Source organism: Camelina sativa, chromosome 13 (assembly GCF_030686135.1).
Source record: "Camelina sativa cultivar CO46 ecotype springtype chromosome 13, ASM3068613v1".
In the NCBI taxonomy this organism is placed as follows: domain Eukaryota; kingdom Viridiplantae; phylum Streptophyta; class Magnoliopsida; order Brassicales; family Brassicaceae; genus Camelina; species Camelina sativa.
Genome location: NC_141892.1, coordinates 21,628,709 through 21,655,322, shown reverse-complemented (window position 1 = coordinate 21,655,322; position 26,614 = coordinate 21,628,709). Strand labels below are relative to the sequence as shown.

At 37.2% G+C, this 26,614-nt stretch overlaps 6 protein-coding genes across 7 annotated transcripts; 2 read left to right on the top strand and 4 right to left on the bottom strand.

The window, feature by feature from the left end:
- Positions 1 to 366: 366 nt before the first annotated feature.
- LOC147929824 (uncharacterized) lies at positions 367 to 1,410 on the bottom strand. Its single transcript, XM_087480736.1, has one exon. The coding sequence runs from the start codon at positions 1,408 to 1,410 to the stop codon at positions 367 to 369; it is 1,044 nt and encodes a 347-aa protein (XP_087336862.1).
- Positions 1,411 to 1,981: 571 nt separating this feature from the next.
- On the bottom strand, positions 1,982 to 3,418 carry LOC147929823 (uncharacterized). Its single transcript, XM_087480735.1, has one exon. It carries the CDS (start codon positions 3,416 to 3,418, stop codon positions 1,982 to 1,984), a length of 1,437 nt encoding a protein of 478 aa, XP_087336861.1.
- A 3,721-nt stretch (positions 3,419 to 7,139) lies between these two features.
- Positions 7,140 to 11,115, top strand: LOC104737098 (endoglucanase 19-like). Of its 2 annotated transcripts, none has more exons than XM_010457199.3 (9): positions 7,140 to 7,724; positions 8,066 to 8,278; positions 8,382 to 8,582; positions 8,806 to 8,895; positions 9,012 to 9,176; positions 9,258 to 9,542; positions 9,939 to 10,287; positions 10,405 to 10,479; positions 10,572 to 11,115. In XM_010457199.3, the coding sequence occupies exons 1-9, from the start codon at positions 7,521 to 7,523 to the stop codon at positions 10,868 to 10,870; spliced, it is 1,881 nt and encodes a 626-aa protein (XP_010455501.1). In that variant the 5' UTR covers positions 7,140 to 7,520; the 3' UTR covers positions 10,871 to 11,115. The 2 variants fall into 2 exon arrangements, with proteins under 2 accessions (XP_010455501.1, XP_010455500.1); XM_010457198.3 differs by having other exon boundaries at positions 7,146 to 7,724; positions 10,569 to 11,115.
- Positions 11,116 to 11,545: 430 nt separating this feature from the next.
- Positions 11,546 to 13,934, bottom strand: LOC104737097 (uncharacterized). Its single transcript, XM_010457197.2, has 6 exons — positions 13,295 to 13,934; positions 13,123 to 13,201; positions 12,912 to 12,988; positions 12,715 to 12,829; positions 11,923 to 12,377; positions 11,546 to 11,826 (listed from the first exon to the last, which is right to left on the bottom strand). Exons 1-6 carry the CDS (start codon positions 13,783 to 13,785, stop codon positions 11,763 to 11,765), a joined length of 1,281 nt encoding a protein of 426 aa, XP_010455499.1. The 5' UTR covers positions 13,786 to 13,934; the 3' UTR covers positions 11,546 to 11,762.
- A 948-nt stretch (positions 13,935 to 14,882) lies between these two features.
- LOC104737096 (cytochrome P450 709B3-like) lies at positions 14,883 to 18,142 on the bottom strand. The gene is made up of 5 exons (XM_010457196.3): positions 17,649 to 18,142; positions 16,365 to 16,588; positions 16,036 to 16,280; positions 15,592 to 15,958; positions 14,883 to 15,469 (listed from the first exon to the last, which is right to left on the bottom strand). The coding sequence occupies exons 1-5, from the start codon at positions 17,929 to 17,931 to the stop codon at positions 15,026 to 15,028; spliced, it is 1,563 nt and encodes a 520-aa protein (XP_010455498.1). The 5' UTR covers positions 17,932 to 18,142; the 3' UTR covers positions 14,883 to 15,025.
- A 5,684-nt stretch (positions 18,143 to 23,826) lies between these two features.
- On the top strand, positions 23,827 to 25,770 carry LOC104737095 (GDSL esterase/lipase At1g31550-like). The gene is made up of 5 exons (XM_010457194.3): positions 23,827 to 24,231; positions 24,396 to 24,608; positions 24,694 to 24,842; positions 24,937 to 25,210; positions 25,305 to 25,770. Exons 1-5 carry the CDS (start codon positions 23,958 to 23,960, stop codon positions 25,583 to 25,585), a joined length of 1,191 nt encoding a protein of 396 aa, XP_010455496.1. The 5' UTR covers positions 23,827 to 23,957; the 3' UTR covers positions 25,586 to 25,770.
- Positions 25,771 to 26,614: the final 844 nt, after the last annotated feature.

Here is a 26,614-nt window from a genome sequence, read left to right as displayed (position 1 = left end):
AACACAAACCATTATCCAACGAATCCATTGACTATGGAATCCCATCTTGATGAAAAGGTGCTCCAGGAAGTCCCACTCAACTCTATTGTACGCCTTCGACATATCTGTCTTGATGGCAATGAAACTCTCATTAAACTTTGCGTTCGTCTGGATAGCATGAACAATCTCGTGTGCGATCAGAATGTTGTCAGATATCAACCGCCCTGCTACAAAAGCGCCTTGTGTTTCTAAGACTAAACCCGGTAAGCATCGTTTGAGACGTGTGCAAAGGACTTTTGACACAATCTTATAAAGAACAGAGCACAAGCTTATTGGTCGCATATCCGACATAAGGTTGGCATTTGGCTTCTTGGGGATCAAACACAGCTAAGTGTGATTCCAGTCTTGCGGTAAAGAACCAGTGTTGAAAAACCCTTGAACCTCCTTGGTGATATCTTGGCCAACAATTGCCCAGTATTTACGGAAGAAAGCACCAGTCCAGCCATCAGCACCCGGAGCACTATCCCCTTTGATGTTAAAAGCCGCCTGTTTAATCTCCTGATCCATGATTGGAGCCACTAGTAAAGAGTTCATATCTTCAGTCACGCGTGGTTCCATACCTTCCAAGAGATCAGTATATCCAGATGGGTTAGAGGTTTTAAAAAGCTCAGAAAAATATTCTGCCGCCACAGTACCTTTAGAGCCCTCCTCAAAACGTTCAGCACCATTCTTATCAACCAGTGATATCAGTCGGTTCTTTAACCTCTTATACTTGACACTGCCATGGAAGTAGGCAGTATTCTTATCACCAGCCTGAAGCCAGGATTCTGGACTCTTAAGTCTCCAATACACCTCCTCCTCACAAAAGGCTACCGCTAAAGCCCATTTTATCTGGCTTAATTTCTGGAAATTAGGGTGCAGCTTAGTTGATTCCTCTTCCAAATCTTTCCTAAGCAACTGAATCTGCAGTGAAGAATTCATCAGATTACTGTATTTCCAACGTGACAAAGCACAACGACATTTGGCTAAGTTCCCTGTCACTGAGCTCCTGGAGCTCCGTTTCCCCACTCTCCACTGTTCTTTGATGATATCCTCAGTTTCCGGATTATTGATCAAGCGTTTATCAAAGATAAACCTCCCCTTGTAACTTGTGTCATCTCCAACCAATCGAGTGAAAATTGGTCTATGATCAGAACCCAAGAGATCCAAGTATTCAGTATTCACCCGAGGGAACAGAGTAAACCACTCACTATTACCAAAACTCCTTTCCAACCTACACTGAACCCAGACGTTGTCTCTTCTACCACCCCATGACAACCGATTCCCAAAGCTTGGAATCTCTTTAACTCTGCATGTTCTTGCCATCATACGGAATGGATAAAAGGAGCTCTCTGGTCTCCTAGGACCTCCCAGCTTTTCAGAATTGTCCATAATCTCATTTAAGTCACCAGTGAGCATCTAAGCTTCATCTCGTTGAATCCCTATCCGCATTAGTCTCTCCCAGACCTCCTGTCTTAGATGGCGAGCAGGGTCTCCATATACAAATGTGATGAAGAAAATAAGATCTCCCTTAATGATTTTAGTATCAATCATTCTCGAATCAGAATGCAAAACCTCGACCACATACAAGTCTTTCCAAAATAAAGCTAGTCCTCCACTAAGCCCTTTTGGATCGACGATATGCGCTTGGTCATACCCCAACCACTCCTTAACTCCTACTACGTGATCACTGGAGTTTTTAGTTTCCAGGAGGAACAAAAAGTCAGGAAAATGCTCACGACGCATTTCCTTCAGACGTCGAACTGTCGAGGAGCTCCTCATTCCTTGACAGTTCCAACATGTTACACTCATTGAGAATTGGGTGGTTTCTGGAAAACCACCAAACCCCTTTGTTTGTCAGACATATGTAGACTACTCGCTCCTTCCCTCAAGACCTCATTGTCAGCATTGGTTGCACCTACAATCGAAGTTTCATCGTCATTCAGTGCTGGATCTCTCTTCATTAGCTTGGGGAGAACCTCATGTTCACCCTCTGCTTTCTTTTAGACATTGCATTCCTATGTATCTCTGCTTCCGTTGCCTCCAAAACCAAACCATGTGCTTCCTGATTTCCGTTGTTGGTAGTGTTGGCTTTCCTACTCCATGATCCAAACTTCTTCTGGCCCTGATTCCTTGTCGGTGTCACATTATCCCCAACGGTATCTGTAACCCCTGTACTGAAACCATCCGCAGCCGCTGCTTCCAGTTCACATATACCTTGCCTAGGCAGTACGTCATGCTTCAATCTAGGCTCCTCCTCCATACGACTCTGCAAGTATTTCTCGTGATCTCCGCTTGCCGCATTTGGTGTATTAAGGTTGTTGACAGCATGGTTATCAGTAATCAGGTTAGCCCTATCATTCTGAAGAAACTCAAAAACTGGACGTTGCTCTTTATGCAGACTGTGAGTGAGCACAAGGGGAGGCTCAAGCCGTAGCAGTGAATTTTGAGCTCTTGTGTCCTTAGCAATAGACTCCAGAGTCATGCGCAAGACCTGCTCACGCTGGCTCATGAGGCCTGGATCACCCGAGTACAAGTATTTTTTCATCTCTGATAAAACATCTGGAGCCACAACGTTTGATTTCTGAGAGACACCTGGGGGTGCTGGCTGAGAGAGGAGAGGGATTACTGCTCCTGCCAGATCCTCTGGAAATCGGTGATCTCGTGTAGAACTTCGGCTCCCCACTTCAGGGAAAGTAGCTTGAGTAGCATTCGAGTTTTGCTCCAAGGTATCCTTCCAGAGGTAATGGCAAATATGCTTTTCATGTGTGAGGCGTAAACAGTGGAAACAACTTTTCCGAACCCTCTCATATTCAATACCAACCATAGCTAAAACACCCTTAGGAAGTTGGACAGATTTGGATTTAACCAGGGGGTTGGCAACATCAAAAATTACCTTTGCTCGTACGAAAGCATTGTATTGAGATCTCTCTTGGTCAAAAGCTATCTCCTTAACTTGTCCTATTCTACCAGCGATGGCCTCAATAGTCTTAGTTGAAAGGAACTTCGGTGGGATATTGCTTATTCTGATCCACACGGGGACTGTGGAGAGATAAGACTCTGGTGGGTTCTCCATCCAACGCTCCATAATCATCCCCCATTCATCAAAAGTCCAAAAGCCGGTTTTCAAAACTCTTTCCAGATCGCTTTCCAGTTGAAAGATGAACTGAAAAGTGTCTCTAGATAGTGCTATTCCCCTAACTCTTTCATACACTCCCCACACTCGAGGCATCTTCATAATCATCTTCCCCATTTTCTGACAAGTACGGTTTAGTAATCTTCCCAGGACACTCAAACGACATTCCACCGCTGCTCCAAAATCACCCTCTTCCGTAAGTATGATAGGACTCTCATCTGCAATTGACATCGTCTCCATAGCTTTCCCCAAAATCGCTTCCATTAGCAGTAGAAAAATACCAAGATCTGTTCCGAATACCCTCGTTCGAAAAAAGACGAAGCACCAGTTTGATGTATATATCAATTAATTGTTTTCATTTGGAAGTTGATAAATTAAATTAGTTGTTCTTGTGCACCGCATTAGTGTGTTTTTAAACAGATCATGTTACTCTGTACAACACTTACATTATATATGTAGTGCACATATAACTGTGGATAGAATATGCAAGTGAATAATTTCCAAACATATATTCGGATATGCTAATTATTATTTATAAAATTAGTTAATATATAATTTATTCCTTTATATTGGAAGGCTTTATTTCTATAATTTACTCCCCAGGATAATTTGTATAATATGTACATTTTTAACATAAAAAGAGAGAGAGATATAAACATATGGAAATAATTAATATTAATAAAATTCAAAGACATGAATAAGAAAGGAAAATTGGATTCCCTTAAAAACATCCGCCGACTGTAAAAAAAAAAAGTCAGAGAGGAAATCAACGATTTCTTTCATTGTTCGATTCATCCAAATTTTGTAGATTAATAACTGTGAATCTCCTTTCGAAATCAAAACAGTATGTTGGCTCATCTTGTACGTTATAAAGCTAATAATATTATGTTTGCTTTGTAAATGATCGGAGGCTGATAAAAATGCACTTCATTGTATCATACTTTTAACATAAACAATTAAAAGGTACAGTAAGAAACTACATGTGGAATGCAAAATAAATAAACCTATCTGTCATCTTTAGTTGCACTACAAATAAACATTAGAAGTGAGAATGAGAGTTAACCAAAAACATCTTTTATAAAAAAACATAATAGCCATTAAAAAGAAGCTCTTTAGCGTTATATCATCTTCTTGACAGTCTTTTCCTTTGGAGCCTGTAAATAAAATCAAGAGACAAATTATAATAGTTTAAATGGAGATAAGAATTAGTCAAATCTTTAGTGTAGATGCTTACATTGTTGACTTGTTGTGACATGACCATGACAATACTTTTGGATCTTGAATCTGATACAGTTATAAACAAAGATAAATGAGTACAGATTGTATAAGAAACACAACACTTGATATTAATTAAAGTTTTTCTGTATAAGTTTATCACTTTTGGTTTTGGTGTTGTTATGAGCTGCCGTGAAAAAGAACTATTTATAGTTTCAATGAGAGTAGGGTGTTATGTGAGTGCTTAAAAATAGGCTTGGTGAGCAAGCATGTAATATCTTTGGAAATCTCACAATTTCGGAAGGTGAGTAGATTTTTGTTAGGAGTCTATGGAATATGCTAGTGTAGAATTATAGTTTAATAAGATATTATTGCTTTTGTTATAGTGTATTAGTGAATGCGATTTTCTTTGATTGTAGAAAAACTTAAGAAAAAAAATTTGAAAAAAAAGCTGCAAAATCAATTTAGTATAAATCAATAAGATATTTTGTTTCTGTTTCCGAAATTAACTTAATGCTGTTTTATTTGTTTGCAGAAGAATCTAATCTCAAACAAATTGAAAAGGAAACTCGTAATTAAGTGGAGAGAATCTAGAAAGAATATCCGATATTTAAAACTAAGGAATATTATTTATAAATTTAATTGTAAATGTGAATGGTTGTAAATAAGTTGGAACTTCAGGAATTTTTTCATAAATGTTTCTGAAAATGTATATATAGATAGATATATAGATTCAAATTCTGTTCTACTACAAGAAGACAAAGTAATGATCACATGTATAAGATATCATTGCACTTACAAAGTTTTAAACTTCGAGAACATGTTTTAATTTTAGTTTTGGTTCAAATTTTCTTCATGTTAATTGACCAATTTAGATATATATATATATATATATATATATATATATATATATATAAATGGACTTCTCTCTTAGATTTTGAGAATAATCTATATAAAAAAGAGAAGAGATAGGAGGGTGTAACAGATTTTTTTTTAAAAAAAAAGAGAAAAAGCTCCCAGGGGAATCGAAACCCCTTTCTCAACCATGCCTTCCGGCGTCGGTGAGACCTCTGTTCGCCGGCGTCGAGGGGGGGAGGGGGTGACAAATCTATTTAACCCTTTTGCTATTTACCTAAGCTTTGCTCTGTTCTTTTTCTCTATCTCTAATCTCTCTCCCCCAAAAAATCCAAGCAAAACTCTCCAAGAACTCTTCTGTTCCAAATACTTTACCGACGGAAGAGTTAATCGGTACTCTACAAGCTCCGATCTGAACCAGATCTCGGATGCATATCCGATCGTGAACCCTACTTCAGAAGTCTCAAAACAGTCCAGCCGCTTCACATCTCATACATCTGAGCAAGGTCTCATCACTACATCTTTTGGCTCTAGACCTGGACTAGCTCCGGCACCACCATTGTCTCCATCCCACCGGACTTCGTTGATGGCAAGAGCTTCTCTTGGATCATCAGATGTGCTTTCTCCAGTGGGAACGCCGACGACACACGGCGAGCTTATAAGCTGGCAGATGGTCCAACAAGGTGCCTCATCGCCGTACGCCACTCGGATCCTTCAGAACGGCGGCGAATCTTGCTCTCTCCTCCCAACTGTACCAACGCTAGGGTTTACTAGGATGGGCCTCGATTATCCTTGTGGCCCATTAACCCCTCTGTGGCACATATCCAGGTCTGAACTTTCAACTGCTCTGCTTAGTTTTTCTCAGATTCGTATTTACTTGATAATGGAGAGAAATGTCTCCCATTCGGTCATAGGAACTCTGTTTCTAGGGAAGACTAGCTTAATCAATCCTCAAAACCACATGGATATTGCACTCTATTTGTCACCGGATATAAGTCTAAGGCTGCAGCTTTGTGGAGTCTTGTTTAATATCTGTTATGATGCGTATCAAGCCACTGCCCCTTTTCCCGACCTTGAACCGAGTATGAACCCACCCAGATCCGAGGTCGATAAGTTTATATCAAGCTCACCCTCTTTAGCACCCATTACTTCTGTTTGGTCAAGTCGAGGGCTCCTCGGTAACAGAACATTGGCGTATTTAGAATGGTTTGATAGATTTATGCATCGAGGAATCTTTTTTAGCTCTGGTCGGATGTTTGCAATGTGTAGCTATACGTATGAACCTGAACTGACTGAATTGTTGAACCCGCTGCTTATACCCTTTGAACCCAATCCCCACCTATCACCACTAGATCTTAAGCTTGGGTCTGTTGTTAACTCTCAAGGCCAAACTGACTACAAGCTTTGTGTGGATTTCCTTAACCTCCACGACGTTAAGCTTCATGTGAGGGAGGACCCACCTGCTCTGTTACAGTTTGATACCCATTATCTGCAAAACCCGATTGTAGCTTCATCTAGTAACATGAGGTCTGTTTGTAAAAGTTTGAAGGACTATGTATCTATGCTCATGAACCCTCTCCTGTTGGCAAGAAGCCCTCCAACTGTTTCCCATGGGGAACACCTTTCTACAAGCTCGAATGCGTTGTACGCTAGAGCCATTTATGACCAATCTTTGGTTGAGGATCTCGTGAAGCATGTTTTCAATGACGAATCCACATTGGTTCCAATAGACTTTTCAAATATTGTGAAACTTGTTCAAGTTGAAAATCCCTTTGATAAGCTTATGGAGCTCTTATTCTTATGTTGCTTTGTTTATATTAAATTTTGTTGTAAAAACTCACCTCATTTTGAGGATCCAGCTTAATTGACAAAAAAAAAATCTATATAAAAAAGAGAAGCTATTGTATTTCAGTCTAAATTTGAACTGAACATTGCCCTGCCGACACATTGTTGCATTCATAAAAGTGTACGTACATTCTACATAACTTCAAAAAAAAAAAAAAACATTAAATCTCTGCCGTTTTCTCTCCTCCTGGTACCTTCCTTCACTTTCTTCCATATAAACCTCACTTTTTCTCAACTTCATTCACCAAACCATAGCTCTATCTCCTTCTCACTCTATTTACGAAGGATCAAAGTCTCAAGCTTTTGATGGAGAAACCCATATATTAAAATTTAACAAAGTCCGAGAAGGACCAACTACTAATCTTTTGAGTCTAGTTGTTTGATAAGAATCCAACTTGCTTCTTTTTTTTTCATAATTTTTCACAAAAAGACATATATTAATATATTACTAATGGGTTCTACTATCACCATTTCGATCCTTGTTCTTGTTCTTCTTCTTGGGTTGGTTCAGCTTGCAGTTTCAGGACACGACTATAAACAAGCTCTGAGCAAAAGCATTCTATTCTTTGAAGCTCAGAGGTCAGGACACCTTCCTCCCAACCAGAGAGTTTCATGGCGATCTCACTCCGGTCTTTACGACGGCAAATCAAGCGGCGTAAGCTCCACTTTTTTTTTTTGTTTTTTTCATTAAAGTTGAAATTCGTAAATTATGCTAAGTTCTACTTATATCCAAAACTCTGTTAATCAGATTTTTTCCATTATTATTTTAATTTTTATAAAATAAAGTTATATATACAATAACAATTTATAATTGTATTAACCGCTGTCTAGATCAAAAAAATAATTTGACTTTCAGTTGACCCTATTATTTAACTAATATGATCAAAATCTAAGCGTTTGGATGGTTTTGGCCACCTAAAACGTCACATAAGCAGCTGATTATCAATACTACATTATAGTTGTTAATTTGAATCACATTTTTTAAATATTGAGCAGGTGGATCTAGTTGGAGGATACTATGACGCCGGAGACAATGTGAAGTTCGGGCTTCCGATGGCATTCACGGTTACCACAATGTGTTGGAGCATCATAGAATACGGTGGCCAGCTAGAATCTAACGGCGAACTTGGCCATGCCCTTGACGCCGTTAAGTGGGGAACTGATTATTTCATTAAAGCCCACCCTGAACCTAACGTCCTCTATGGAGAGGTAACATTAATAATTAGTAACACTCTAATCACTTATCACTTTCTTTATTAATTAGACTAATTTGAATTTGGTTATGATAATTTTTTTTGTTGTAACCGTGTAGGTGGGAGATGGTAAATCGGACCATTATTGTTGGCAAAGGCCAGAGGAAATGACCACTGATCGTAAGGCTTACAAGATTGATAGGAACAATCCTGGTTCGGATCTTGCCGGAGAAACAGCTGCCGCAATGGCTGCCGCTTCCATAGTTTTTCGCCGCTCTAATCCAGCATACTCAGCCGAGCTAATTTGTCACGCCCGTCAGGTTCTAAAATCTCAAACCAAAACGTTTACAATTTTGAACTCCTTTAGTGATGCTTGATTGCAATAGAAGGAGCTCTAAATAACATTTTGAAATTAGTTTTTTTTGTCAGAACCGGAATTAAAAGGTGCAAAAACGTAAAAACGTAGATAGTAGAAATCACCTTCTAAATTCATAATATTTACGAGTTTTGCCACTGATCCTAACCCAATTCTTATGTTGCCAGCTATTTGAATTTGCGGACAAATACAGAGGCAAATACGACAGCAGCATTACCGTGGCACAAAAATACTACCGATCAGTCAGCGGTTACAATGTACTAAACGCGGCTTTATAGTCTAAATGCAAACACTCTTATACATATAAGTCATTGAGTTTGAGTATATATACATTCCATTAATTCTCATTATAACCGTAATTTTGTATAACCAGGATGAGTTACTCTGGGCTGCTGCGTGGCTATACCAAGCAACCAATGATAAATATTATGTAGATTACCTCGGCAAAAACGGCGACTCGATGGGCGGTACGGGCTGGTCGATAACGGAATTCAGTTGGGACGTTAAGTATGCGGGCGTTCAAACCCTTGTCGCCAAGGTAATTATTCACTTCAATTTAAACGAGTTTATTCGGTTTAATTTGGTTTTACTAAACCGAGAAATTTTGCTTGGTTTATAGGTTTTGATGCAAGGGAAAGCAGGAGAACACACTGCCGTCTTCGAGAGGTACCAAGAGAAAGCAGAACAATATATGTGTTCGTTGTTAGGTAAAGGCACCAAAAACATAAAGAAAACTCCCGGCGGTTTGATTTTCCGGCAAAGCTGGAACAATATGCAGTTTGTCACGAGCGCTTCTTTCTTATCCGCCGTGTACTCCGACTATCTCTCCTCCTCCAAAAGAGATCTACGTTGTTCTCAAGGAAACATTTCTCCATCCAAACTCCTTGATTTTTCTAAGTCACAGGTTTGCCCCAAAAACTTTCCTGATTTTTGCTTATTCACCCCCATAATATGGAACCAAAACGAAACTATAATAAACATATAACTGAAAATTTTAACCTTTTACCAAAAAATAAAAACAAACATATAATTGAATTTGAAACTGTATTCGTGTACTTGAAAGTAGTAGTACTATTATAAAACACTTATTACTACAACTAGTACTATTTTGGGCCAAATTTTGAATCCGGGATATATTTCGGATATTTTTGAATATTCAAAATTTTATATTCTAAATGGATAATTTGATTATTCGTTCTATATAATACACTACTTGTTCCCATATCCACTTAAGAAATTAAATTATAACGTTAGATCTATGCAAATTATATAATTTGATAAATAAATTGAAATTAACTAGGTGGATTACATCCTCGGAGACAACCCAAGAGCGACGAGTTACATGGTTGGATATGGAGTGAACTATCCACGACAAGTTCATCACCGTGGTTCGTCGATTGTCTCCTTCAATGTTGATAAAAAGTTTGTGACTTGCCGTGGTGGTTACGCCACGTGGTATAGTCGAAAAGGAAGCGATCCAAATGTTTTGACCGGAGCTATAGTGGGTGGACCCGATGCCTACGATAACTTCGCTGACCAACGGGACAATTACGAGCAAACCGAACCAGCAACTTACAACAATGCACCTCTTCTTGGTGTACTAGCCCGGTTAATTTCCGGTCCAAGGGGATCTGACCAGCTGCTCCCCGGTAAGATTTAGCACATTGTATTGTCTAATCAAAAATATTATGCTACTACTAGTTATAATTAACTTCTGGACTTCCCAATTTTATAGTAGACTTGGTTAACCGGGTTTCTGATTTTAGGTGGTAGTCCAACTCCAAGTCCGGTTGTCATAAAACCAGCACCGTTACCAAAAAAGAAACCCACAACACCTCCTGGTTTGTCATCTTATACCAACTCATCGTGAAAAACCAATTCGATTTGGTATAAGAACTTAACCAATTTGCTTAATTTTTGTTTTGTATAGCAGCTTCATCTCCTAGTCCAATTACCATATCGCAGAAGATGACAAACTCATGGAAGGACGAAGGAAAGGTTTACTATCGATATTCAACGAGGTTAACCAATAGATCTACAAAAACATTGACAAATTTGAAGATATCATTCACCAAACTCTATGGTCCAATATGGGGTGTAACCAAAACCGGTAACTCGTATGGTTTCCCTTCATGGATCCAATCGTTACCGGCAGGCAAAAGCATGGAGTTTGTCTATATCCACTCAGCTCCACAGGCAAATGTCTTGGTTTCTAACTATTCTTTGGAATGAGTAGAAGAGTTTTGGTGTGTGAGACCGGTTTACTTGCTTGTAAACTTGTTCAGCTGCTTTTGAAAATATTCGGGTTAGTTTTACCGATCGGTTAGGATTTTGGGAGGATGAGAAAGACGAATTCTCTAGTTTGTACTTTGTACACATAGAGAGAGTTTTGAGACTGTAAAACTAGGCATAATTCTGTTTCTTGTAATTCAAAAGCTTTTTCTCCTTTTTTAGTTTATATATTTAAATTTCTTCAATTAATATGTACAGAAATTAGGTGTTATGACTTATGATGCTGGACATATTCGGTTTGGTAACTGACTTGGTTATGGTAAGTCTAAATGACTATATTGGTCCAAACTATTTATGTTCCAATGGTTTGTTAGTTTGTGTGTTATTTAATTGCAGCTTGGTCCTCTAATTATGCAGTCGGATAGACATTTTAGCTGTTAAATACAAAGCAAACCATCTAGTGTGGCGCGGTCTTACTGAAGTTACTTTGTTTCTGCTAGCAGAACTTAATTATATAATTTAATCTCAACTTTTTTAAAAGTATTATTTGAATATGAATTTGTATAAATAAATATGAAATTTCGACCAATTGCATAAGACTTGTTTAGGGGGGGGGGGGGGGGGGGGTTAATACTGAAATTACGAAATCTAACAAATTTTCAGTAATAAAATCGGTTTGGTTTGAAATCAATATTTCTATAATTCGGTCTTTGGCACGTACATATAACATTTATAAAAGATATGCATAAACCAGCAAGAAGTACTTAGCGTGACATTATGTGCATCATGCTGAAATATCAAATACAAAACCGTAAGAAATCAAGTTTATAGATGGACCCTTAAGGCCCTAAAACAGAAAGAAGTGTGTGTTTTTTTTTTGTCAACAGTTCGATTAAATAACCGCCAACAATTGCTGAACCGCCGCAACAATATTCATGACAAGCTCACTCTCTGAGCTGCAAAAGGATTTGAAAAAAAACACAAAAAATGATTAATGGGACGAATAACTGTTAAACATAACCATGTGCCTAGTTAATGGTTTATCAAATCACCTGCCGCGACTTGCATCATACTTAATGCCCATCCTTGCACTGACTGACCGTAGAGCCGCATCCCATGCTAGGATTGTGTCTTTGTCAGTGTTTCCTGAATGCTTACCGAACACTCCCGTTTCTTTTATCCTCATGTCGCGTGGCTCCACCATGTAGAAGATGGGAATGACTCTGAGCATTCCCTCATCCATGTATTTTTTTATCACCATCAGCTCCTGCAAGCACCATTTGGACTCTAGGTAGTTTTGAGTGAAGACTACCAAAGCAATACTCGAACCTTTTATCATTCGGGAAATGGATTCAAAAGGTGACTGCCCTCTGACAGTTTCATGGATGTCTAACGCAACATTGATCCCATACATTTGCAAGGCACGTATCAAATGTGAGACAAAGTTGGAGCGCACATCTTGGCCGCGGAAGCTGATGAACACTTGGTTATTCACTGTGGGAGATTTCTGCAATCGAGAAACAAAAAAGATAGCTTGGCCAGTTTAGCTGGAACTGCTCAATCTTGACAGGTTTAAGAAAACACTGGAACTGCTAAACTGATTTGGAATATTCTATTTCATTATACAACAACGGTAGCAAGAAAAAATGAGCAATAGTAAACAACCAAGTTATACATATGTATATCACATGTTAAATATTAAAAATGTAAAAATGTAAATTTTTCATAACTTTAATACTAAATAAGAAAACCTTAAAAATATAATTCTATTTTATGTAGAATAAAAAATGGTCTCGTGGTGTGTCACGGCTTAATCAGAAAAAATGAGCAACAGGGAGAAATACCTCAAACACTGGTATTGGGTTGGCACCTTCCTTCTTTTTAGTTTCCTCAGATAGCAACTTGCTCAATTGTTCCTCACATTGCTTGGAGAGTTTATCTATGGGATATGTCTCCCAGCTGCAGCCAAATGAAGTGAAAGTTGAGTGAAAAACTTTAATGAAGGCAGCAATTAGTGTTGCTGTAAACAAGAGCAAATCACCTAAAGTTTCCTTCAAACCCCAAACCCATACTTCTCATAAGAGACAGCAAATCTTCTTTACGTTTCTTGATCGTGATCTGTCTCAACGAAATTGGATTTATAAATAACACTTCAAATTATGTTAGACTTTTATAAGATAAAAACTGTTATCAGATTTCCACGGCCGATCTAACATAGATTCAATAATGACTTAGTCAAGACAAAGGCAAACCTGAGACAATTGGTTCATAGTGGCGGGATCATCTTTTGTAAAAGCCTTATTAACCTGTTTGGTTAGTTTTTCAATGAAGCTGGCAGAGACCAATATAGACCAATATTATGACTATGAGACCTTTGGATTGGATAAAATCTTGTCATCATAAATGCAGCTAAACAAAACTTACTCATCTTCTTCTCGGTACATGAAGTCCCTTGTCGTCGTGACAGACTTCAAAGCTTCTCTCCAGTTTTTGATCCTCACCTCCGATCTCAGCAAAGCCTCCATATTATTCCTCATCGCGGTTTTATGTTCTTCCTCCTCGCGCCTTAGGAGATTTTTACCGAACAAACCCTGGACCCGGATCACGTCCTCTGGCTCCAACTTGTAGTAGATTGGAATCGTACGCAGCTTTCCTATGTCCATCCGTTTCTTCACCAGCACAAGCTCGTCAAGACACTCGCGTGACTTGGCGAAACCGACAGAGAAGATCACCAGCACGAAACTCGATTCCCGGATCTTGTTCAGTACCGTTCGAAGGTCTTCTGACACTTTGTTATCCCGTCTCAACACGCTGACTCCGCTGCGTTCCAGGCCAGATTTCAGGTAGCTTGGGACCCCGTCCGGCACATCCTCCCCGTATAAACTGAGGAACACAACTTGCTTCTCCGCCGCCATGGACTCGCCAATTCAAATATTAAGCAGTTTCGAAAGTACAAAATTCAAGAAGTGTAGAACCAAAAAAGTGAAAAACTGTAAGATCTTGAGGTCTGAGATAAACCATCTATCCTACTACAAACACATCGTTGACTCCATAAATCATAAACAACACTTTTATTTTATCGGCGTGTTTAAATAGTATTCAAGTACACTCCAAATGCTAAATTGACTATTAAAAAAAAGTTACCTACAACCTACTATTTTGAGATACGGTAAATCTTCTATAAATTAAAAAAAGTTATATGTCTTTTTGTTTTTACAAATTTAGTTGGTTTTACTGTAATCTATGTAAATACTATGTTGAAGTTTAATCCAACTAATCATTAATTTAGGCATAAAATGTTAGGATTGGAAATCTCAAAAATATGTTATTGATGATTTATTAAAATAATAATAAGAAAATATATTAAAAATAGTAAAGATAAGTCAAATCATAGTAATGTATGAGATGAAGTTTTCAAAATATGATCTTGATACATTTTTTTTTGGTATGCAATATGATCTTAATACATGAAAATAAAGAAAATAATCACAATTACTCATGTCAAAAAACCACAATTACTCCATATAATCTAGGATGAAATTAATATATGGTATCCGCTAAGGACATAATCCGAAAATAAATAATCTGGAACTATATGATAATAAGATCATGGTACCAAATACGTAATTTTGATAAAATGATTTTTTTTTCTATTCTTTTTAGTGTTTTTTTAAAAATAAACGTTTTTTGAAAAAAAAAAAATGATCGGATAGAATTTGGGTGCATATTCTGAAAAAAAATACAAAAAAAAAAAACGTTTTTGGATATTTTTCTCTTGATGTTTATTGATACGATCTCTAAACGGAATAAATCAAAAACCAAGTTAATCAAATTGAGCTGATCCAAGCAAAACTCGAAACCAGGTTGACCAAATCAAGCCGAACCAATCAAAACTCAAGTTGAGCAATGAAAGCTAATAAAGAAGGTGAGAGAAGATTTATATAGTAGGCACTAGGCACCTTAATTATATCGTTTGATTTCAAAAGATAGAATCGACGATGAGAAATCAAGAAATTAAAACAGCCACCACATGTTCTGAATTTATTCCCACTTCATTTAAGTATGTCATCTTAACATTTATTTAGATCAAGGCCAATTACAGAACATAACTTGACTAAATCCATTGAGATCTTGTTTTGTAATTTGTTCTCTTCCTCACCGTTGAGAACTACTATCGAGAGGCTGAAGCATTACCGGTAAGCCGTATTGCGGAAAGAGATTGAAGTTATCAACTGGCGTGTGCTTATACTCCGGGGAGAGGCTAAGATGGAACCGCTGAAGGATCATAGTGACCACAGTCTTAGCTTCGAGCATGGCATAGTTTCTTGCAATGCAAGCTCTTGGCCCAACTGAGAACGCGAGGAGAGCGTTTGGGTTAATGGCGGCTTGAGAAACGCCGTTTTCGAATCGCAAGGGGTTGAATTGTTCGGCGTCTTCTCCCCATATGGCCTTGTCGCTGTGCATCTTCAGAAACGGAACAATAATGCTCGTGCCCTTTGGGATCTCTAAGTGTCCTACCTTCATATCTTGTGTTGCGTCTCGGGTCATTTTAATCACGGGTCCGTACAGACGAAGCGACTCCATCAACACCATGTTCAACTGCAAGATAAATAGGTTTCCCCAATCACACATAGATCCATTAGCTTCAACCACAAGAAACTTAAACAATTTTTCCCAATTGGCTTCAACCGCAAGGAACTCTTTGGGAAAATCAACATTACCAGTTTGAGTTTGGATAAGGTGTCTGAATCTGGGATCTTATCTTTACCACATTCATTGAAAACCTCTTCTCTAAGTTTCTCTTGCCAATCTTGGTGTAAGCTCAGTAACATCGTAGTCCATGTCAACAGAAGCGAAGTAGTTCCTTGCCCTGAATAGTAGAAGTTCTTGCATTCCTCTATGATCTCATCATTTCTCATTTTTCTATCAGACTCTTGAGATTTTGCAGCTTTCAACATGAGCCCTAGAAGATCGTCTCCATAGTTCTTACATTCTGAATTTAGCCTTGTGTCTATGATTCTTTTGATCGAGTCCTTTAATTTCTTATCGAGCTTCCATAGTCCAAGGTTGGTAGGCGTAGGAAGGTATCTTGAAACACAAGAAAAAACAAGTTTAAGAATATCTTTGTCTGAAAGTTTCAGAGTAGTGAGTATTATTATACTTACTGAGTTCCAGGGATGAAGATTTTAGTGAGAGAAGTAACATAATAATCTTCAAGCTCTTTCTGTGCTCTAGAGAACTCGATGCCTTCCCCGTAACTGCTTCCAAACGCAGTGGTGGCTATAATGTCGGAGGCCAATCTATAAAACTCTTTGTCCATCTCCAACTTCATCACCACTTCACCATTACTCTGTTTGCTCCACTCGTCGAACATCCTCAAGGTGCAATCCACCATCGGTTTCGTCATAGCCTGACAGTTTTAGCAAGCAGATTAATTAGATTTTGTTTCAGATCCGTCCGTGCTGAGAAGTTGAATAAAAAAAGAAGAAAAGACCTTGAGATGGTCTATGGAGAAAGCAGGGTTCAAGATTCGTCTATGGCGAGCCCAATCATCACCGTCTATAAAGGTTAGTCCTTTACCAAAAAGTAGGAAGACCTCAGGTCTTTTTACTGGTATAACAGAGAAACCGAACTTGCTCGACAGGATCTGTTTTGCTATTTCAGAATCTGAGATGTATAGCGTAGGTTTTGTCCCATTCCAGTATAGAAATGTTTCTCCTAATTAAAGCATAGACACAACTTGTGTTTGTGTTAATCAATCCTCATCTATGAAAAGTTAGGCCTGGGCAAAATAACCGAATCCGTAAATACAACCCGAGAAACTGGTATCCAAAATTTTAAAATTACCGAATGGGTTTAGGATTTATTGAGATCGGATATTTGAACCCGATCGGGTATTATCTGATATCCGAATGGATACCTGAATTAACCCGAACAAATATAAACAAAGTATACCCGAATCCAAAAATCCAACCCGAAAAACTCATATCCAAAATTTTAAAATAACCGAATGGGTTTAGGATTTATTGAGATTGGATACCTGAACCCGAACGGGTATTATCTGATATCCGACTGGATACCTGAATTAACCCGAACAAATATAAACCTAGTGCAAAATAGTCATAAGTAGGATTTGAACTGATTTCCTAAAGCATTTAAGGGATGCATTGAAACCATTTTGCCACTTTAATCTATTTGACTAATTTTAAAACCTCCAGTATTTATGTATTACTATGTACAGCTTCCTTTAAAAAAAAAAAAAAAAATTAGTTACGAAATTTTTTTGCTTATTTTGTAGAGACTTAATTGTATTTTTTTATTCCATAACTCTAAATATCAAAATATTGTTTTATATTAAAAAACACAAAAAGAAGAAATGCAAAATAAATAGAACATTTTCAACAATAAACATGTTTGTCATATCTTTTCTCCACCTTTAATATTAGAGATAAAGAGATTTGAATTCGAGTACTTTGTTAAGCTTAAGATATAAATAATCAAAAACTGAACCCTTTGTCCAAAAAAAAGAAAAAAAAAATCAAAAACTGAAACCAAATCTGAAATATATTTTGTTTATTGGCTAAAACCCGAACCGACTCGAATCCGATTAATGTTTATCCGAAATCCGATCCGAATACTAGAAATACACGAATGGGTCTATGACCCTTTTATCGAAATATCCGAAGATCTAAAATATCCGATCCGAACCCAAACGTCCAGGCCTAATTGAAAAGAAGAAAATAACAAAAACAATTAGGAGATGGGATAGAAAGGGCACCGTATTGAGACATCCATTGGTGATAGTGAGGAAGCACACGAGGGAAGATGTCGTTGGACTTGGGATCAAGAACCCAAAGGTTTGTTTCTTTCTTCATCTTCTTCATCTCACTGAGGTTTCCGTACAAGATTTTGTACTTTGGTCCTGAGATTCCTTGTCTCTTAAATCTCCTTGACAGCATCAATGGCCGCCAAAGGAGGATCAAACAAGCTTCCCATACCTTGGGAACAACGAAGAGCAGAAGAACGAGCACTAAGATATTGGTCGTGCTTATGCGTTCCATTAAAAGAAACACAAGTATTATCTCCTTTTTTTTCTTTCTGGGAAGCAAGATCACAAGGGATAGAGGATACGACTTGTGATTTCCGATATGGATCACATGATTCACATATATGTTTGTTTATACAAATGTAGATCAGGGTCAATAATTTAGTAAGGAATAAAATATTTATCCTTTATAAATGTCACTACAAAGTTTCTTTTTCTAATTAACTACATAAGGACCCATGATTTTAAAATTGTTAAAGAAAATAAATCCTAAACACTATATAATTTCTTTAAAATATAAAAACAAATTATTTTCTGAATTAAAGATATTAATAATTTTAGTTTAAAAAATCATATTTGTATTTACCTTCATATACTTATTTATAATATTATATTTTTAATATATTCTAACAATTATTACAATAATCTAAAGTTAAATTATATCCCACCAAAAGTTTTGCCAAATACTCATCATTACAAATATTATTATTGTCAAATTTCAAAAACATTTCACAACTTATTACAAAATATTTCACATGAAAATAGTTCATCAAAACAACATATAATTAATAACTATGTACAATTTTACTGTATGTTTTACCATTAAAAATATGCTCTTACACCCAAAATTATTTTATTGTTAAAGTATGCTTTTTTCACCACCTAAAATGTCTTTTAAACAAATTTTATGTTGCTTTACTTTTATTTTGGCATAATTACTAAAATTGTTTTGTGACATAATTTTTTTAACCATGAAACTTTTTTACTCCAAAGATAGTTTGGATAAACAACTGGTGAAAATTATCTACTCAAGTACAATGATTTTATGACCAACCCAATAAAAGTTTTTTATTGAGACATTGAAAGAAAGTTAATATAACATAATAGAAATAAAAATTTGAAAATAATAATTATGATGGTATATATGTTTTAGATAATTCAGATATACAAAATAAAAACTTTATAAACAATCCAAAACATGACATATGTCATAATCACATTAAAGGATTGATGACCTGTTTACTCCTTAGAAGTATCACATTGTACCAAAATTACTTAAAACTATGACGTCGTCTCAAATATTCTCGAATCGTAAGTTCTCAAATTATTTCTACCCGAATAAAATGATCTCATATATTTCTATATATACCTGGGTTTAAACGGTTTACGAACCAAATCCGATAAAAAACAACATAAATCCGGTTTGAAACCAATTTTAAAATGGTTTACCGTTCTAACTTCCCAAATTTCAAAATCGCTTCTCAATTACTCGATCAAGTAGCTTCCATTGAAGAACCTGCATGAATAAAAATTATATCAGAAAAAAATCAAAGATCAAAAGCTTTCGATATAAACATGTAAATTTATGTAGATATAATGTTATTTTCTTAATTAGCTGTCCTATTACGTTTCAAAAATAATAATTCTTTTGACATAACTTATGTTATTCTTTTTAGATTTGTTATTCCCTATTTATTGATTAATAATAATATACATGTTTAATGAATTATTTTTTTTTGTTTACACATGTCAAAATCTAATTGAGAAAACACATATAATATAAGTAGCGTACAATGAAAATATATTACTTTGTTAACTTTCCTTTTTGATTTAGAAAAATTATTTTTAGATATAAACATGTAAATTTTACGTAGATCTAATGCTATTATCTTAATAAACTGTTTTGAAAAATAATAATTTTGGACACATGTCAACATCTCATCAATATACTTGACACGTGTCATAATCATGTTAATGACTAACTTTCAAAACCCAACTTTATATAATAAGATTAGTTCAAATTACAGAGATAAAAAAGAATTTAATCTTAAAAACTGCGTTGAAAACATAAAATGATATTTTTTGTAACAAAGGAAAAGTGTCAAAATGACACTCTTTATGAAACTATTAAACAATGATTTGTTATATTTTTACGTGTGAGTTTGTGACTAATATAAGTAAGTTTTTTATACTTTTGTTTAAGATTTAAAGAGAATTTTAATGATTTTAAATAAAATCATAGAAAGTATAAAATGATGGATGATTGGATTCTAATAGATTGTTAGATTTTTTTTTTAAAATGTTGGTGATTTGTTTTTCCTAAAAAATCTTGCTGATTTGTAGCATGAATTCAAAAGGTTGGAGGTGCTTATTCCAAATGGTCTTGTCGAGCAGTTTTCCAAGTTTAAGTGCAGGGATTGGGTCTTCTCCATGCGGCCATGCCTATGGTTGTTACGCTCTTGCCATAGTGAATACGCTGTTGCCTGAAATGAGTATCTCTTAAACAAACGAGGGATCTTGTCGAGTGTGGAGTCTAAAATGAATGTTCTGATTTTATCCCATTCTGATGTTGAGTGGATTCCATGGAACCCATTCGTTAGCTTACTCAAAATCTGTTGCGAGAAGCGACACTAGAAGAATAGATGATTTTGTGTTACCAGTGGTGCTTGACAAAAGGAACATGAGGAATCAACAATCATGTTCCACTTCAACATACGATCACCCGTTTAAAGTCTATTTTGCATTCCAAGCCATGTTATGAAGGCAAACTTTGGAGTAGCCTCGGAAAACCAAATGCCCTTTGCCCATGCACACACGTGTTTCTCTGTACGCAGCTGTAACCAAGTATCACAAGTCGAGAACTTTGGCTTGAAACCTGTTCTCCATTTCCAAAGGTGCCCATTGATGTCTGGCTTCCTTTTCGCTTTTGCGACTGCAATTTCTGCTTCCACATTATTTTAAACATCCACTCGGTGCCTTCTAGCTATGTGGGTTAACATGACTGATTTAACGGTCTCATGTTTAGTAATCCCAAGCTTGATACTTCCCCTGTCGCCTAATTGATCATGTAGCGTTCCCATGGAAGACCATCTGTCATACCAAATGGAGTTTTCTTACCACTGTGTACTTTTTTGTGATGAAATTTTTTTTTTCTAGATCCCAGAATTTAAATAATTTTGGGCACATCCAGGAACCATGAGAGGATGATTCGGCAATCTCCCAGAAGGAACTGTGACGGATGAGGTAGGTGTGAACCCATTGTCCCCATAATGATGTCTTAGATAGCAATCTCCAAATGAGCTTTAAACCACAAATGATGTTTGTCTCTTTCAATGGCCGTAGACCTAGCCCACCCTCACAGTGAGGTAAGCAAACATCTTGCCAAGAGACCTTTGCATTATGAGTTTTCAGGTCAGGACAACTCCATAAGAAAGCAGAACATAGCTTCTCAATCTCCTTCATGCATTATCCTCGCAGCCGAAAAGCAGAGGACCAGAAAATTGTGATGCTCATATGGACCGACTTAATGAGTTGTCGAATCTTTTCTAACAGTGGCGAGTAGTCGTGACTTGTCATTGCCTTGGTCAGAAGCAGTAAGCCAAGGTAATGAACCAGCAATGTACCAACCTCAAAGGGGAAAGTTACTTGGATCACCTCTTGTATAGTTGGGGAGATTCCAGCCATATACAAGGTAGATTTCTTGAGACTTATTTTTAGACCCGAGTTGTTAGCAAAGTCATCAAAAATTTGGATTACTCCTTCAACTGATCACTGAGTTCCCTTAGCAAAGACCATGCGATCTTCAGCGAAACAAAGGTCCGTGACGAGGAGGTTGAGACAGCAAAGGTGATAACCAAACCTATTTATTGCAGCCGCTTTATTGATCAAGTGTGAGAGGGAATTCATACAGATGACGAACAAGTACGGAGAAAGAGAGCACCCCTGCCTCAATCCTCGTGCACTACAAAAAAATCTTGCTAGCTCACCAATAATCTGTACCAAGAAAGTTGTTGTTGATATACATAACCGAATCCAGTGGAGAGAAGTGTGCATGTAGCGTATTGAGCAGAAAAAACCACTGAACCGAATCAAAAGGTTTAGATATGTCTATCTTCATAGCACACCGAGGAGAGATGTCATCCTTCTGATGGTCCTTGACCAGTTCTGAAGCTAAGAGAACATTCTCCATGAGTAATCTGTCCTTCACAAGGCTGACTGGTTCGAGGGGATAATCTCTGTGAGCATTTGTTTAAGTCGGTTAGCAAGTATTTTCGAAATCACTATATAAATGAATTTACAGCAGGAGATAGACATGTTGTAACGCCCTAACTACCATCTTTCAATAGGCCCCATGTTTATGGATCTACCTTTCTTAATGGACCTTATGTCATCTCAATAGGTCTGTGAGCCCATTCATATCAGACGGTCAGTTTGCTACGTCCGGGAGGGTTTTAAAGATTTGTTACCATCACTACAAATCACCACATGATCTTTCCCTGTGTTTTGTCCTCACTCGCACATTTCTGACAGTCTCTTCCCAGAAGGTCACCCATGCTCAGACTACTCCAGCATAAACACACTTAAATGGGGAGTTCTCACAAGACCTTTGACCAAAAAGATAAGTGCACTTTGGTGACATACGTGGACAAATCAATTCTTTTAAAGCTCTCTACAAGGCTCTCAAACTGGGGTGTCACAATTCACCAACGCTAACAGATCGCAACGTCTTTGTTGCACACCATGATCGTCACCCCGACGGTGTGAGCCTACTTAACTCCACACTCATCTAGGTTCGCCTCTGATATCACTTGTTACAACCCGACCGTCATCTCGCAGTGGGCCCCATGTCCACACTTTCTTAATGGGCCTCACGTCCTCTCACTAGGTCCGAGAGGTTTTAAAGACTTGTTACCATCCATACAAATCACCATATGATCTTTCCCTGTGTTTTGTCTTCACTCGCACAGTTCCGACAATCACATCCCGAAAGATCACCCATGACTATCCAGCATAAGCACGCTTAACTATAGAGTTTTCTCAAGACTTTTGACCAAAAAAAATTGCACTTTGGTGACATAAATGGCCAAATAAATTCTTTTAAACCTCTCCCCAAAAAAATCCAAGAAAAAACTAGCCGTCTCATGTTTAATGGTTCCTTGTGTAGTAGCTACTAAGCTGTCAACACCGTTTATCTCTCTGATTTAATTATGAGCTGCTCTGATCTATTGCAATGTGAAACACACGGTTAATTTTAATCCCGCCAGTGGAGTTTGGACCTCTGTTTCGAGAAATCCTCTTCAAGCCCAACGACATGCTGCCACTCTCAAAATCTTATGCCTCTTTTTGCAATGCATCAACAGTCTGGCTTCATCGTTTCCCGTGTGCCTACTATGTCTCTGAGGTAGTAGGATGATGTGATCATCTTCGCAGGCGACTACAGTTAGTTAGACGTGGGGAAGGCGTTTAAAAAACCTTTGAAGTTTGTGAACTTAGTAGCTACCTTGCCGATTTTTTTGCTTCTTGTGAAAACTTATCGGGATGATACCGAGTCCTTATTTCACTCCACCTCTGGGATGTACAGGTTTATGTAGAAATTAAAGGAACTGAAGCAGGGTATACGAACTTTTACTAGAAATCGCCTGGGAAATCTGGTTAAAAGAACTCGTGATGTTCACGCTGAGTTGTGTGCCAAGCAAGCAAAGACTTTAGCACATCCAAATAAACAAAGTTAATGATACTTGAAGAAGTTGGTTGCACGATTGAAGAATATGAAGAAAAGGTTGAAAAAACAATCTTTTGAAAACCATCAACCATTATATATATATAAAATACATGAGACAATACTTCGGGATAAAATAGTTACAATTTTAATACTTCGGCATAAAATAACTACAATTTTAATATTTCTACATGAGCCCCTTAAAATGAAGGGACTCCAAATAGATATTTTCCAGGGTTAAACTTAAAACTTAAAAGTCCAAGCACCCGTTTGAAACGATACAAACAAATACAAACTTTCGTAGGCCATAGAAAGTAAATTGCCTTGCCGCTCCACATAATAGCCACATAATTTGGTGAGTTTGGTGAAAATATTTTTATTTATAAGGCAACAAGAAAGGCTCATTAACTCATCGGTCCATCCCATCAATTTTAGTTCATAACTCATCGGTCTGTCCTAGCTACTTAGATTTTTAAAAATCATAAAAAGAATTAGAAAAAAAAAAAATAGAAAGTGAGAAAGTCACTTGGGACCTCTCTCGTATGGCGTCGCTAGATTCTCATGTGTTGAAGAAGCTGGTTTGCCTTTCTTTTTCTACTCTTTTTATTATGATCACTATGGTAAACTCGGAATCACAATGCCAGAATTTCGAGTATATCATCAGTTTCGGTGATTCGATTGCTGACACGGGAAACTTGCTCTGTCTCTCGGATCGTAACAATCTTTCTTTGAACGGTTTTCCACCGTACGGAGAAACTTTTTTCCACCACCCAACCGGTCGGTCCTCTGACGGCCGTCTCATCATTGACTTCATTGGTACTTCTCTTTCTTTATATGTAAAATGAGACTTTGACTTTGTGTTTTAACTCTTCACTGAATTCTTTATGTAAAATCTTTCTCTGTTTTTTTTTTGTTTTCTTGAACTGCAAGTTAGCAATTTGTAACCTTAAGTGATAGATGCTACAATTTTTTTTTTACAGCTGAATTTTTGGGGCTTCCATACGTAACACCTTACTTCGGATCTAAAAATGGAAACTTTCAAAAAGGAGTTAATTTTGCCGTAGGCTCAGCAACGGCATTGGAAGCTTCTTTTCTCGAGGAGAGAGGATACCATTGTCCTCACAACATTAGTTTAGGGGTTCAAGTTAAGGTCTTCAAGGAGAGTTTACCAAATCTATGTGGCTTGCCATCAGGTAGTAAAGATCAGCTTTAATGGTATAATTATAATGTTTTTTTTTACGTAGTTTGAACTTTGAACTCAATCATATTTGTTTTTAGACTGTAAAAATATGATTGGAAATGCTTTGATTCTCATGGGAGAGATCGGAGGGAATGATCATAATGGCCCATTCTTCCAACGCAGACCCATTGACGAGGTCAAAGAGCTCGTTCCGTTGGTGATTAGTACTATTTCTTCTGCAATTACGGTAATTTTACTACTCACATTAACGAGTAAAACAAATTGATCAGTTTGTCAGAAACCATAATCTATTTGTTGCTTTGGGACTGTCTTGAATCCAGGAGTTGATTAGTATGGGGGGAAGAACATTTCTGGTGCCTGGAGAGTTCCCTATAGGATGCTCAGTAGCATATTTGACATTATATCAAACATCAAACATGGAAGAATACGATCCTTTTGGATGTCTGAAATGGCTGAACAAGTTTGGAGAATATCACGACGAACAGCTTGAAGCAGAACTCAAGAGACTCAGGAAGCTCAACCATCATGTCAACATCATATATGCTGACTATTACAATGCTTTGTTGGGCCTTAACCAAGAACCAACCAAATACGGTAGCCTTCTTGATATATACCTCCACTGAATCTTTACAACCAATTTTACCGATTTCGTAATAATCACGAGTTTCCAAAACAATGCTATTGTCAGGATTCATAAACAAACCCTTGTCCGCTTGTTGCGGTGTAGGAGAACCGTACAACTTCAACTTTAGTACATGTTGTGGGAGTTTTGGAGTGGACTCTTGTAATGACCCTTCAAAGTATGTCGCCTGGGATGGCATTCATATGACTGAGGCTGCATACAAATTTATGGCAGATGGAATACTCAAAGGACCATACACGAGTCCTCCTTTCAATTGGACATGCCTCAGCTCCAAGATTAAGAACAAGAATTCATTAGACACACAATCTTCATTGATGAACAGCTGATAGTATAAATGACGAAAGAAAAATAATTGTCGTATAAATGTAACTCAATTTGAATTGATTTCTCATAATTATGTTCAAAATCTGATATTATGTGTTATGTATGTAGTTATGTTTTGATTTTATTCTTGGAAAATAATCATGCATTTCTTTGATAGTTATGTAACTACAAAAAATTAATTTTCAAAGGTGAGCAAAGTATTGTTATATCTCTATTAATTTCTGTGTTTATGTTAACAAATAGAACAAATAAGTTCAATCATGCTATGGTTTTTATCGACATTAGGAGGTCTCCGAGTTAAAAATATGCCACAGATTTGTTGTTGTAGCTAACTTCTAGCAAATGCTTTTTTGTTTTTTGTTTTTACATAGTTACGGAGTATAAAAAATATGCAACTAATCAACGAGAGGGGCGTATATATTCATTTGTTGGACTTGGACAACATGAAAAGGAAAAAAAAATGCAAGTAATAAACGGGAGAGTCATATAAAAATTGAAAACATATTTCCATATCAGCCAGTTGGATTTAAACTAAGCAGAGACTGATGTTGTAGTTGGATACCACAAACAACAATCAATAAAACAAACAAGCATTATATAAAGCATTACATCATCCATCGCAATTAAAGAAGGGTGTTGACCGACACCAGATGGTGTCAATCAATACTGGCAATCTGGTGTCGATGACACCATACAAGTGTCGACCGACACCATGCTCGACATCACAAAAACTGTAGTTTATATCGACTGACACCTCCACATGGTGTCGATCGACACTCCCACACGTTATCGAATCGTCCTCGTATTGGTGTAGACCGACACCCTAACTGGTGTCGACCGACACCGATGCCGAGCATCGATTTCCTTCGATCAAAAACTCCGAATCTCGCCTCCAAGCTTCTCCAATCTGCTCCATGCATCCTCAGGAGCAAAACCTCAGCCATAACAGCCACGAAAAACCATAGAGAACTCAAAAGAAAACAATCACATAAGCACCAAATCACTTAAAGAACTAGAGATCTTAGCTTAGA

Bases quoted from the DNA above. Each gene is read 5' to 3' on its own strand.
- LOC104737095 (XM_010457194.3), top strand. From the start codon at position 23,958: ATGGCGTCGCTAGATTCTCATGTGTTGAAGAAGCTGGTTTGCCTTTCT. The intron at 24,232-24,395 runs GTACTTCTCTTT...TTTTTTTTACAG, and splicing joins TCTCATCATTGACTTCATTG to CTGAATTTTTGGGGCTTCCA. The intron at 25,211-25,304 runs GTAGCCTTCTTG...TGCTATTGTCAG, and splicing joins CCAAGAACCAACCAAATACG to GATTCATAAACAAACCCTTG.
- LOC104737096 (XM_010457196.3), bottom strand. From the start codon at position 17,931: ATGGAACGCATAAGCACGACCAATATCTTAGTGCTCGTTCTTCTGCTC. The intron at 16,589-17,648 runs GTGCCCTTTCTA...TGCTTTAATTAG, and splicing joins CCAATGGATGTCTCAATACG to GAGAAACATTTCTATACTGG. The intron at 16,281-16,364 runs GTCTTTTCTTCT...TAAAACTGTCAG, and splicing joins TCTCCATAGACCATCTCAAG to GCTATGACGAAACCGATGGT.
- LOC104737098 (XM_010457198.3), top strand. From the start codon at position 7,521: ATGGGTTCTACTATCACCATTTCGATCCTTGTTCTTGTTCTTCTTCTT. The intron at 9,543-9,938 runs GTTTGCCCCAAA...GAAATTAACTAG, and splicing joins TTGATTTTTCTAAGTCACAG to GTGGATTACATCCTCGGAGA. The intron at 10,480-10,568 runs GTTTGTCATCTT...TGTTTTGTATAG, and splicing joins GAAACCCACAACACCTCCTG to CAGCTTCATCTCCTAGTCCA.
- LOC104737097 (XM_010457197.2), bottom strand. From the start codon at position 13,785: ATGGCGGCGGAGAAGCAAGTTGTGTTCCTCAGTTTATACGGGGAGGAT. The intron at 13,202-13,294 runs GTAAGTTTTGTT...GGTCTCTGCCAG, and splicing joins ATGTACCGAGAAGAAGATGA to CTTCATTGAAAAACTAACCA. The intron at 12,989-13,122 runs GTTTGCCTTTGT...TCGTTGAGACAG, and splicing joins CTATGAACCAATTGTCTCAG to ATCACGATCAAGAAACGTAA.
- LOC147929823 (XM_087480735.1), bottom strand. From the start codon at position 3,418: ATGGAAGCGATTTTGGGGAAAGCTATGGAGACGATGTCAATTGCAGAT.
- LOC147929824 (XM_087480736.1), bottom strand. From the start codon at position 1,410: ATGGACAATTCTGAAAAGCTGGGAGGTCCTAGGAGACCAGAGAGCTCC.